Source organism: Pyrgilauda ruficollis, unplaced genomic scaffold (assembly GCF_017590135.1).
Source record: "Pyrgilauda ruficollis isolate IOZ18807 unplaced genomic scaffold, ASM1759013v1 scaffold3, whole genome shotgun sequence".
Classification (NCBI taxonomy): Eukaryota; Metazoa; Chordata; class Aves; order Passeriformes; family Passeridae; genus Pyrgilauda; species Pyrgilauda ruficollis.
The window spans coordinates 20,755,399-20,768,419 of NW_024524377.1; the positions used below are offsets into that span (position 1 = coordinate 20,755,399).

Sequence of the window (13,021 nt, forward strand, 5' to 3'; positions counted from 1 at the left end):
TACCAAGTACTTTAAGCCTAATGGTTGCTGACTTTGATCCACTTGCATTTTCAGCAGTGATAGTGTAGTCTCCTGTTTGCTTCCTGTTAACACTGAACAACTCAACTGTAGCAAGATTTCTCTTCGTGGTGATCTTAAGACCTTCAGATGGCTTTAAAACTTCTCCTTCTTTCTTCCAGGTGATTGCTGGCATTGGCTTGCCATACACATTTGCCTCCAGGCGCACATTAGTTCCAGCTTTTACTGTAAGCTGTGATTGCATAGACAGATCTAACTCTATTCTGGGAGGAACTGAAAGGAAAGAGTCCAAGAGTTAATCAATCTAGCAGGAGATAAATGTCTTGTTCTTTACATGAGTGCTAGTTCCCAACATGCACAGACTCCTTCCAGAGTTGTCAAATGCTTTTGTACTCCTTACCATTTTCTGGATGAATGGTCACTGGATCAGAAGGTTCTGAAGGTCGACTAATGTTAACTGCTGTCTTGGCAATTGCTCTAAATTGGTACTGAGCATTTTCTTCCAAACCAGTCACAGTGTACTCTTCCTGGGGTATTTGATATGGAGTTGTATTGCACCGATCCCACTTATCACCAGGTAATTTGCAAGCCTCCACAAAGTAGCCAATAAGTTTGCTACCACCATCATGCTTTGGTCTTGTCCATACCAGTGATGCAGTACTCTTAGTGACATCAATAACTTCAGGTTTTCCAGGGGGATCTATGGCAAATAAAAACATATTATAGTATATTTTTCAAAAAAGAGCTAACACATTAGAAAATGGCTTTAATATTACTGGATCCTATTTACTGCACACCTAGACAGTGCAGAGTGATGTCATAATAAACATGAAAGTATAAATAGAAGGGTAAACTAAAGATCATAATAAGTTGCAGTTATATTGATAATTATCACAAAAACAGTCTGTTGCAAAGTATTAGTATGGGTAGCTTACCAACTGGTGCTCTTGCTGTGACAAACTCAGTCGGTTTACTAGGTTTACTTGCTCCAGCTCTGTTCAACGCATAAATTCTGAAAGTATACTCAAGACCTTCGATGAGGCCCACACAAGGGTATTCTGTGGAGCGCACAGCTGTGTCATTAGCTTTCACCCACAGTAAACTGTTCCTTTCTTTGCGCTCAATGAGATAACCAGTGATCGGACTGCCTCCATCGCTATCTGGTTTATCCCAAGCAACAAAAATGCAGTCCTTATTGACCTTGGTAATACGTGCATTCTTTGGTTCACTGGGAACATCTAGAAAGGAATATAAAGATAGACATCAATTGTATGTTTTCTTAGTAGAAAGTTTAAATAGAGAAATGCTGCTATCAAAAACTGGCGTACCAAATGGGAATCTTGCAATCATCTTGTCAGAAGCAAGTGGCTCAGAAATCCCAAAACGATTTTCAGCACGAACACGGAACATATACTCTTCTCCAGGAATCAGTTTTCCAATTCTGCAGCTTGTCTTTGTGACAGAAGATAAAGCTGTTACCCAGTCTCCTCGGCTTACATCACATTTCTCAACTACATAGTTTGTAATGTTGCTGCCACCATCTTCAAGAGGTATGTGCCATGAAAGAGTGCAAGCATCAGCATCTATTTCAGAAATATCAAATGGAGGCTGTGGTGGACCTGGTTTATCTGCATGAAAAAAGTATATTAAGAAAATGGATGAAATAATATGGCAATGACTGGAATATAGTAAAACCAGCTTTATATAAAGCTGGACTGAAAAACAACCAAATGGGACATACCCATGACTGTCACTTTGATTTTCTGACTATCAATACCAGAGCTGTTTTCTGCAGTAAGAGTATAAAAATCAGTATCTTTTCTAGTCACATCCTTAATGATAAGAACAGAAGACTTTTCTGCTTTATGCACAGCAAGGCGACTGGATGTAACCACATCTTGATCTCCCTTCAGCCATTTACAGACTGGCTGAGGCTTCCCATATACATGAGCTTCAATTCTCAGTTTCTTTCCAGCTTTAATGTGAACATGATCAGGCATCAGAATCTTAGGTGGGACTGTAAAAAAAAAAAAATCACACAGAGGAAAATAAATTCAAGTTCTTTGACATATTAATTTACTTTTTCTTAATTTTTCATGTGAAATGTCTCTGCATCTCTCTTAAGTAGAGTCACCTGTATGAATTACTAGAAATTCTTTAATTTATGTTCCACTTATGGACAACTTCAGTTTCTGCAGGTGGCAATATCCATTCCATCCAATAATACTTTTGTATTATTGTACAGTTTATAAGATAATATTTATGAATTTGATTGCCTTCACCTGCATTTATGTAGAGATTTGTGCACTATTAATGCACAAAATATAATTTCTCTTTTTATCTGAAATCTGTTGCTGGCTTATTGGTGGCCTTCTACAAGACACATGGAGAAGAAAACTGAAGTTCTTACTGAGATAAACCTGCTTGCACAGTCAGTCTTTCTGTATCCTTAAATTATTTTTCTCCTACTTCTTCTTTTGCACAAAATCAATTTTTTCCCAAAAGAAACCTGGCAGCATGCTTGGTGTACTTCCTTCCACTGGCTAGTTTTCTTTCTCCTGTTCCTGTACCTCTCTCTCTTTCTTCCCATGTCCCAAATGAAGATTCTGCTCATCTTGCCCTTACCCTACATCTTCTTGTGCCTCAGGAACCCTGCCACCTTAAATAGGCCAACCTGTCCTCCATGATTTTTGTTTTAGATTCTCAACCAACCTTACAATATAAACCATTTATTTTCTCTTATATTGAAACAAGTCCAGCTTTCCAATTTATCTCTCAAACTACCAGTCTGACACTTCTTCTCTTCCATTTAAACTTGAAGGTATTTATTATTTCTCCCTAATTCTTATCTTCCAGTTCCAACTGAAACTGTACCTGAAAAGTTATTTAATAATTCTGAATTAGTGGACAACTCTCATTTTTTCCTGACCTGTCAAAATATTCAGTACAGTTAACCATAATCCTCCAGATAACTCCATAAAGCAAACATCCTTCTGTGACTCAAAAACCTGTATATCTCATTTAATTACTGAAGCAGTATATTAGGTAGTATTTAAATTGTTACTTACTGAGTTGTTCTTTAATTTCGTATTCTCCTGTAGCTTCTATTGGCAAACTTACTCCTACAGCATTTCTAGCTGCCACTCTAAAGTTGTACTTCTTTCCCTCCTTCAGACCAGCCACAACAATGGAGAGATCTTTAACGACTGAATATTCCATCCAGCGATCTGCTGGTTGATCATGTTCTTTGTAGCTAACAATGTATCCGTCAATTTTAGAGCCTCCATCGCGCAGTGGTGGCAGCCAGCCTAAAGTAGCACTGTTCTTTGTAATTTCAGTAACTTCAAGTTTTCTTGGTGGATCAGGTTCACCTTTCAGGGGAAAAGAGGAATGCATTAAACATTGAATTTCCAAGATTTTCTTACTGTTGAATATTGGATACTATCTACGCAAATTCAACAAACACATTATATAAAAGATGGAAACTCATAATAATTTCATAGGTACAATATTCATTGATCATGTTATTTGAAAGAAACTGATACAGACATACTTATGTTTATACTTGAGTAGTCAGCAGCATTGTTCCATTTAGAAGCACTAACTCAAGAAATGCAAAAATCTGCTAAAATTAGAGAAAGACAAACAGAAAATGTCCATGGAGGCAAACATAAAATATACATAGAGGCATACTCACTTAGAGGATCTGTTGCTAGAACAGGTTTTGGTATGTCACTTGGAACACCTGACCCATATTCATTCACTGCTGTTACTCTGAAGTAATATTCATTTCCAGGCACAAGGTTCGCTATTTGGAAACTAGTTTTCTTTAGTTCTGCTGTGACTGTTGCCCATGTCTTCCTGTCAGCCTCCCGTTTCTGCAGGATGTAATGAGTCACTGGGCTACCCCCATCATTCTCTGGAGGTGCCCATGAAAGATGGCAGGACATCTTGGTGACATCTGAAACCTTGAAGTCTGACACAGGTCCAGGAGTATCTATGAAGAAATTTCAATTTATGTTAGTATTTTCTTCTTTAATAAGTTAAAATTAAAGGGGACCAACAGCTGTCTATATGGAGGGAGTTAGTGTTGGATGATAGAATTAGACTAAAAAACTGTTGCACCTGAGGAAAACAAATATACTTGCAAGGAACATCCAAAATAGTTTTAGAATTGTCTTGAGGTATTTCTCACATTACTTACCCAGAACTCTGACGTTCACAAATACAGCCTTTTCTCCAGCTGCATTAACAAGTGTCAATGAATATTTGCCTGAGTCATCACGTGTTGAATCAGGAATGACACAGAAGGCCATAGTGTCAACCAGATCAACTTGTCCTTTTCTGATAACATTATCAATACCCATTCTCCTCCAGGTGACTTTTGGTGCTGGGCGACCCCTCACAATGGCAAAAAGTCTAATAGGGCATCCTGCTCTGACTGTGACTAACTTTCTCATGCTGGCATCCAGCTCAATCTCAGGAGGTTCTGAAAGACAAAGAATAAAATGCAAATTTTTGCACATTAAATAAAATAAGCATATAGCAAATAACGTGTTGTATGTAAACACCCCAAAAGAAGATGGGAAAACTCACCAAGTATTTCTTTGGGAGACACAGCTTCTTTCAATTCTGCTGGTCGGCCAAGGCCAACCTGGTTTTGGGCAGAAACTCTGAACTCATATAATTGCTTCTCATCCAGGCTGGTAGCTGTGAATTCTGTATGAATAACTTGAGCAGCAACATTACATCGTTTCCATCCTGCTTCAGGATCAGCACCCTCAACTTTTGGTCTCATTTCCACAACATATCCAATAATCGGAGCACCACCATCGTACACCGGTTTTCCCCAGCCAAGGGTTAAGGAAGTCTTTGTGCTATCAACCACTCTCAAGTTTGTGGGAGGACCAGGTGGTTCTGCAAGGCAGTAAAAAATACAGATTAGAACACAGCTGTAGAGTTTAGCAACCTGTTAACATCGAAATAATACAGAAAAATTCAGTGGTATTTTACCTATTGGGTCTTTGGCTATTACAGGTCTTGATGGCAAGCTTGGTTCTCCAAGTCCGACTTCATTTTCAGCACTGACACGGAACTGGTATTCATGACCAGGGAAGAGATTAGTAACCTTCTTGCGTCTCTCTGGGATTGGAGTTTTAGTAACAGGAACCCATCTCAGTGATCGTTTCTCTTTCTTCTCTAAAATGTATCCTGTAATTGATTTGCCACCATCATATTCTGGTGGATTCCAAACTACAGTCATCTCTTCTTTGCTGACTCTTGTGACATCTGGAGGGTCAGGGCGTCCAGGTCTATCATATTTCGTTTTTGCAATAATTGGATGTGTTTCTGTTGGAGGACCAGTGCCCATTTTATTCTCTGCACGCACTCTGAATATATATTCATTACCTTCAATGAGGCGTGTCACTTTGGCATAGTTTGTTAGGACAGAGGAAGAGTATGTAGACCAAACCATACGCTTGCTTTCACATTTTTCCAGGATGTAGTTCTGTATTTCACAACCACCATCATCTTCTGGAGGATCCCAAGTAACAGTACATCTATCACTTGAAATGTCAGTGACCTTCAAGTTTCGTACGGGACCAGGTTTATCCAAGACAATAACAGTAGCATATGCCACAAAGCTACCAGCCGCATTAGTTGCTGTAATCACGTATTTCCCACCATCAGTACGCCTTGATTTTGTGAGAACAAACTTAGATGTGTCAGAAGTGTTTTCAATACTGACTCTTGGAGATCTGGTGAGATCTGTGGCATCTTTGTCTTTTGCCCATACAACTTCAGGCTGTGGTTTTCCTCTGACTCCAGCTTCAATTCTAATTGTGTCGCCTGCTTTCACAGTTAGAACCCCACTTAACTTCAAATCTAACACTGGTTTCTGAAGATCTTCCTTCACAACAACTTCAGCGGTTTTTACCCAGTTACTTTCACCGGCCTCATTCTTAGTTTGAACTCGGAATTGGTAAGTTTTATTTTCCACACATTTATCTACCATGTAGTGTGTTTCCTTAATGCTGCCTTTGTGAACTCTTTCCCATTCATCTGAATCTTTCAGTTTTCTCTCAACATGGTAACTTAAATTGGGACTTCCACCATCATAATCTGGCCTCCTCCATTTCAGGTATACAAATGTCTTTCCTTTCTCTGCAATGTGAAGATTTTCTGGCTCTCCAGGCTTGTCAATAGGATTGATAGCAAGGATAGGAGTCTTGGTCTCAATGCAAGGACCTGGACCTATTTTGTTCTCTGCACAAACTCTGAAGAAGTATTCACGGTTCTCTACAAGATTTGCCTTTACTAATCGTTTAGTAACATCAGAGGAGACAATTGACCATCCCCTCTGATTTGGTTGACGGTATTCTACTATGTAATTTGTAATTTCAGAGCCACCATTATCCACTGGACTCTCCCAAGAGATCATACAAGAGTCTTTTGTGACATAGCTTATTTTCAGGTTCTGACATGGTCCAGGTCTGTCAAGTACATTAACAATAGCAAAAGCTTGAGCTTGTCCACAGCTGTTTTTAGCTGCTATTATATATTTGCCATGATCAGATCTTTTGGCTTCTTTCACTTGCAGTTCAACATTAGGTAGATCATGAAGTATTTCAACATGCTTGTCTTGGACTAGTACTTTGCCATCTTTAGACCATGTTATTTCAGGATCTGGTCTGCCTTTTACCTTACCAGTAATACGTATTGTTTGACCTACTCGGACAGTAATTAAGTCTCGACAGGTCACATCTAGGCTTATTTCTGGAGGAGAAAGAATATCTTTTGCAAGCACAGTTTCTGGTAGTTCTCTTGGTTCTCCCTCTCCCACGATGTTGACAGCTTTTATTCGGAATTTATATTCATTTCCTTCTATTAATCCAGGTACTCTGAAAGCACACTGTCTAATGAGCTCATCCTTATTAATCCTATTCCACTGCGTAGTTCCACTTTTCTGACATTCCACAATATATCCCAGAATTGGGCTGCCACCATCCTTGAGGGGCTTTGTCCACACAAGATCAGCTGATTCTTTAGTTTTGTCTTTTAATTTTGGATTTATAGGTGGACCGGGAGGAGTGATAGGACGTGATGCTTTTATTGGATCAGAGCTTGGAGATGGTTTGCTTAAGCCCACCATGTTTTCTGCAAAAACTCTGAATTCATATGTGTTGCCTTCAAAAAGACCAGTGACTCTGTATTTCATATCAAGTATAGGCGTCTTATTGACACGCACCCATTTACCAGATGCTTCCCGACGTTCAAGTATATAACCAGTTATTGGAGTTCCACCATCAGATTTTGGTAGGGTCCAAGACACTGTTGCTGCATTTTCTGTAATATCATAAACAGTTGGTTTACCAGGTGGGGATGGTGGATCAAACATGTATTTAGCAACTGTTGGTTCTGAATCCAGGGGTGCACCGATGCCTATCTTATTTTCTGCACGAACACGGAAAATATATTCACAGCCTTTCTGTAGTCGTGGAACCTTAATTTTTGTGTGACTTGTTCCAGAGCTAACCACTCCCCATGTTTCTTTCTTCGATTGACGCTTCTCAACAATATAATTTATTATAGGACTCCCACCATCATCTTTAGGAGGGCGCCAAGAAATAACCATATATTCTGGTGTTACTTCAAGAATATTAATAGGACCAGTTGGTGGGCCTGGAACATCCAAAACTGTAAGGTGTAGAGCCACAGTTTTGCTGCCAGCTGCATTAGATACTGTGAGTAGATATTCTCCTGTATCTTTTCTTACACAGTCTTTGATAGTAAGCACAGTTGAGTAATTGTCAGTCTCAATCTTGTATTTGCCATCTGGTTTAATTTCGGTGTCATCAGTAACCCATTTTGCTGTGGGAACTGGCACACCTCTCATAATCGCTGGAAGGCGCACTGTGGTGCCAGCTTTAACAACAAGACCTTCAATTAACTTCACATCTAGATCCACAGATGGAGGTACTGAAATTAGAGAAAAATAGAAATTATTTTTTCAGGAAAAACGCTTACAGAAAAAGAGAAAAAATCATTGAAAAAACATGAGAAAACAAAAATTACCTAGCTTTTCTTGACACTCTATTGGTATAGTTGTATCTGGAAGGCTAAGACCAACAATGTTTTGAGCTCTCACACGGAATTTGTATATTTTTCCTTTCTGTAGGCCTGTAACAACACAGTCTAGCATAGGGACTGTCTGGAACTTTGTCCATTCATCTGCACCATCTTCTTGATATTCCACCAAATACCCAGTTATCTCAGCACCACCATCACGATCTGGTCGATTCCAAACAAGGGAAACTTCAGTCTTGTCAACATCTACATGATGCAGATTCTTTGGTGGCCCTGGAGGATCTTTTAAAGTACAAAAGCAAAATGGTTACTAGGATGAAAAATCTACAGTACCAGTGTATCATGTTCATACCAACAGGACAACCTCAAAATTACCAAATCCCATATGAAAAAATCAAACCATATAACTGAAAAACACTTACGCAGCGGATCTATAGCTTTGATAGGCTTAAGTGTTTCCACATATGGACCTCTACCATACTGATTCTCAGCTGCAACTCGGAAGAGATACTGAGTGCCTTCCATCAGATATTTAGCCATATGGCTGCGTTTCTTGGAGGATGATGAGATGGCTACCCACTGTGCAGAAGCTACATCTTTCCTCTCCACCACATAGTTGGTAATCACAGAGCCACCATCATCTTCTGGTTCCATCCAAGTGAGATAGCAAGAGTCGCTTCTAACATCACTGATGTTCAGATTTCTGGGTGGACCAGGCTTATCTAACATTGATAAAAATATAATCTGTTATTTATTTGGTAACGGAAGCATTTCTTAAACAACTTTGTAAATTTTAAGATAAACTATATAGTATTTTATGTGGTTTTAATCCTTTTTCTATTTATTTAATATTTGCATAAAAATAAAAATATAACTTGGTTTACAGATATTTTCCAGAAATTTCTTTATTTCCTAATCTTCAGTTATAGAGTAAAAAGATGTTGTATAAAAGGAATACAAAATGATTACCTAAGACCACAACTTTTACTGAAACAGTCTTTGAACCAGCTGGATTTTCAACTGTCAGGGAATACATTCCACCATCTTCATGGACAGTGTTACGGATTTCAAGCTTACTGCCAACTCCTGTAACTTCAATATCAGCTTTGGGTGAGACCTCATGATCTTCTTTCTTCCAAGTAACTTTTGGGAATGGAACACCTTTAATAAGAGCACTAAGTCTCAGGGTATCTCCAGCTTTTACATGCTGTTCTCGGGCCATATTAGCATCAAGTATTAACTCAGGAGGTTCTGGAATCAAAAATAAAAGTTTTTACAAAATGAGGAAAAAGAAATCTGTCCTTAGGTTAACTTATCTGATTTTATTCAACTCACCAAGCCTGTCCTTTACTTCTACCGGATCAGGAACATGTGCTGGATCAGATTCGCCTGCTGCATTGACTGCCTTGACCCTGAATTTGTAGGTTAATCCCTCAGTAAGACCAGTGACTTTGTAGTTTGTTTCAGGACAAGAATCTGCTGTAAGATTAGCCTGTTTCCATTCCTCATCTCCAACTTTCTGAAACTCTATAAGGTAGCCAATTATCTTGCCATTTCCGTCATGGCGTGGTGGTTGCCAAGATAAATCAACTGAATTTTTAGTTTTATCTACTGCTTCTGGATTAACAGGTGGACTTGGTTTTGCTGTTAAAAAAGTAAAACAATAAATAAATGGGAGGAAAAAAAAAGGAAACTATTAGAATAATTTTTAACTGAAACTGAGTGCATTAAAAATTCAATGAGAAATGAAATGTGACACTTTACCAATTGGATCTCTAGCGAAAATTGGCTTTGATGGTGGACTAGGATCACCAACACCAATTTCATTTTCTGCTGACACACGGAATTCATACTGACAGCCTTCAAGGAGATCAGGCACTTTGAACTTTGTACCAGGGAAAATTGGATCTTTGGTAGCTTTGACCCATCTTGTAGCCATTGTTTCCTTCTTTTCTACAATGTAGTTTGTTATTGGCTTGCCTCCATCATATGGTTTGTTCCAAACCACTACTGCAGAGTCTTTGGTTACATCCTTAATGATTGGTTGCTCAGGTGCATCAGGAACACCTGGGGTGAGAAGAAAAAAAGAGTGTATGACCATTATAAACAGACTAAAGATTGGAGTATCTAAATAAAATTGAAAACTAAAAGCTTACGGAAACGGTCCTTGGCTTTCATCTCATCAGAGATGAGAGGATCGCTTATGCCATAAAGATTTTCAGCATAAATTCGAATTTGATATTCTCTTCCTTCAAGCAGCTTGGGAATTTTGCATGTTGTCTTCACTGTGGCAGATGTAACTGGCATCCATAAGTCTTTGTGTGTATCCTTCTTCTCAATTATGTAATTTGTAATTTCACTGCCTCCATCATCTAATGGAGGTTTCCAGGAAACAACCATATGATCTTTAAAGACTTCATCAAATATAACTGGGCCTACTGGAGGTGATGGGCGATCTGTTTAAGGAAAAATAAAGCATATCCATGCTTTTTTATGAACTTCACAAAACAATATCAATTAAACAGTGTCAATACAGCAAATATAGTATAAAATTAGAAACTTGACATCACAGTTATAATAAGGAATCAAGACTTCAGGGCTATTCCTCTGTAATAAATGTTTGACGTATTGGAATTAATTCCTTTATGCTTATAATGTATTTGGATTAACATTTTCTACAGTGTTGAGATTCTCTAAATGCATGTAGAGACATTAAATTATTCATGCTGAATAAACTAATTCAGAGTTTATTAATAAATAAATAAATAAATAGCTTTTCAGTATAACTGAGAAAGCAGTAAATTGAATTATTGTAATAAAGAACACATTTCAATACTTAAATTTTATAAAAATCAATGAATTCTAATCACCAATAAAAATCACAGACAATATTGTTGTTCAGTAAAACCTACCAACGACATGAACTTGACAAAATCCTTTTCTTGATCCTGTGCTGTTCTCTACAGTAACACAGTATCTGCCTGTGTCTTCACGGACAGATTTTAGTATCCCCAAACAAAGAGTTGTAGGAGTTGTCTTAATCTTTATTCTGTCATCTTCTTTCACAACAATATCATCCTTCAGCCAAGTAACCTTTGGTGCAGGTTTGCCTGAGTAGCGTCCAGTCAAGCTGAAAGCTTCACCAACTCGAACAATAAGCTTGTCTCTAAAGTCAAGGTCAAGTGTGGGAGGAGCTGAAAGACAAAATACACAAAATCCACAAATGTCAGCAATATTAATATGAAAAAGTAAGGATCAGTAAACGCAATTACTATTTTCAAAATAAATATGAAAAAGAAACATACCAATTTCATCCTTGCACGTGATTGGTTTAGTGCAAAATGACGGCTTGCCTTGCCCCACAATATTGCAAGCACTCACGCGAAACTCATAAGTGTCACCTTCTTTCAAGCCTTCTACAGTGAATTTCCTATCTAGCATTTTCTCCTTTGTAACTTTGTGGAATTTGTCTTTTCCAATGAGACGGCTCTCTAGAACGTACATGGTGATATCTGAGCCTCCATTATATTTTGGAGGGTTCCAAGTTAGTGTCACAGAGTTCTTGGTAACTGCTTTTACTTCCAGGTCTTCTGGACGGTCAGGAACAGCTGTGAATAAAGTAAAAATAAGGTAGATTCATTTTTCTTCATATTCAGAATGTTCCTGTGTATAAATCTCATACGACAGTTATCCGAACCAAAAATATTCTTACTTATTGGATCTCTAATGAGAATCTCTTTCGTTGTTTCTGTGAAAGGACCCATGCCAATTATGTTCTCAGCTGCAATTCGGAAAAAGTAGGCTTTCCCTTGAATGAGTCCCTGAACAGTAGCATTCTGTCTTGTAACTGTGTAGGTCACGGGAGTCCAAGCTCTGTGGTCAGATTCACGTTTTTCAATTATATAGTTTGTAATAGGAGAACCACCATCATCTTCTGGAGTAAACCATGACAATTTACAAGAGTCATTAGTTAGATTCTCTGTAAGGAGTGGCAATCCAACTGGGCCTGGCACATCTGGAAGCAAGAAAAAAATGGAGTATTGAAACACACATGCTGAATCTTAGGAAACTGTACTTGTTCACAAGCACTGAAGCTGCTATTTACCTAGCACATCAACAATAATTGTCTTCTTCCTCTCACCACCATCATTTTTAGCAAGAAGGGTGTATAAACCCTGGTGACTCCTTTTGCAATTCCTGATGACTAAAGAAGAACTAATAGCTGTTTCTTCAATTTTGGCTTCTTCTGGCAAAGCTTGCTCATCCCTGCTCCAACTCACTGTTGGAGGTGGTTTTCCTGAGACATATGCTATAATCCGAATTACTCCTCCAGCATGAACAACAATTCTGTCCCTTACACTTGCATCCAAATTAATATCAGGAGCCACTGAGGAAAGAGAAAAAAAAAGTCAATGATTTTCTTTTCTTATTTTGAGTTAGAGATACTAAAAATGTAAATCAAAATTATAAATACCAATTCTGTCCTTCATTTCAATAACGTCTGTAACTTCTCCAGGCTCTCCGATGCCAGCAGCATTTACTGCTCTAACTCTAAATTTGTAAAAACAACCTTCTTTTAATCCTGCCACAACAAACTTGGTTCCTCTAATTTCTCTATCTTTTACCTGGAAAAAAAACATTGTAACATCAGCAAACATCAAGACACCATCAATTTCTTTGCAGAGTTTGAAACAAATCTGACATTAGCTATTATTTCAGATATACAAGCACACAAAAGTATTAAGCCTACACGGATCTAGCCCACACAGAATTTGTCAGAATTTTTTAAAGAAATATATGTCATGGACCTACAAGCTATTCTGAAGATTTGTCTTTTTTCTAACATATTCTAACATAGAAGGTTATTAGAATTATCTATTTAACAATTGCAATAGTCTGGTCTCAGAAGAATTAC

At 38.1% G+C, this 13,021-nt stretch overlaps 1 protein-coding gene across 4 annotated transcripts in view; it reads right to left on the reverse strand.

The window, feature by feature from the left end:
• Positions 1-13,021, reverse strand: part of TTN (titin) — a 236,211-nt gene that overhangs the window by 52,071 nt on the left and 171,119 nt on the right. For all 4 annotated transcript variants that reach the window (XM_041473527.1, XM_041473526.1, XM_041473525.1 and 1 more), the window contains 21 exons: positions 12,581-12,731; positions 12,212-12,493; positions 11,819-12,121; positions 11,412-11,714; positions 11,019-11,300; positions 10,263-10,562; positions 9,871-10,173; positions 9,442-9,750; positions 9,076-9,357; positions 8,529-8,828; positions 8,095-8,388; positions 5,032-7,998; positions 4,615-4,935; positions 4,223-4,507; positions 3,716-4,015; positions 3,087-3,389; positions 1,760-2,035; positions 1,347-1,646; positions 954-1,256; positions 419-718; positions 4-291 (listed from right to left, as the gene is read on the reverse strand). In XM_041473527.1, the coding sequence (XP_041329461.1) occupies positions 4-291; positions 419-718; positions 954-1,256; positions 1,347-1,646; positions 1,760-2,035; positions 3,087-3,389; positions 3,716-4,015; positions 4,223-4,507; positions 4,615-4,935; positions 5,032-7,998; positions 8,095-8,388; positions 8,529-8,828; positions 9,076-9,357; positions 9,442-9,750; positions 9,871-10,173; positions 10,263-10,562; positions 11,019-11,300; positions 11,412-11,714; positions 11,819-12,121; positions 12,212-12,493; positions 12,581-12,731 (8,752 nt within the window). The remainder of the gene's footprint in view (positions 1-3; positions 292-418; positions 719-953; positions 1,257-1,346; positions 1,647-1,759; positions 2,036-3,086; positions 3,390-3,715; positions 4,016-4,222; positions 4,508-4,614; positions 4,936-5,031; positions 7,999-8,094; positions 8,389-8,528; positions 8,829-9,075; positions 9,358-9,441; positions 9,751-9,870; positions 10,174-10,262; positions 10,563-11,018; positions 11,301-11,411; positions 11,715-11,818; positions 12,122-12,211; positions 12,494-12,580; positions 12,732-13,021) is intronic.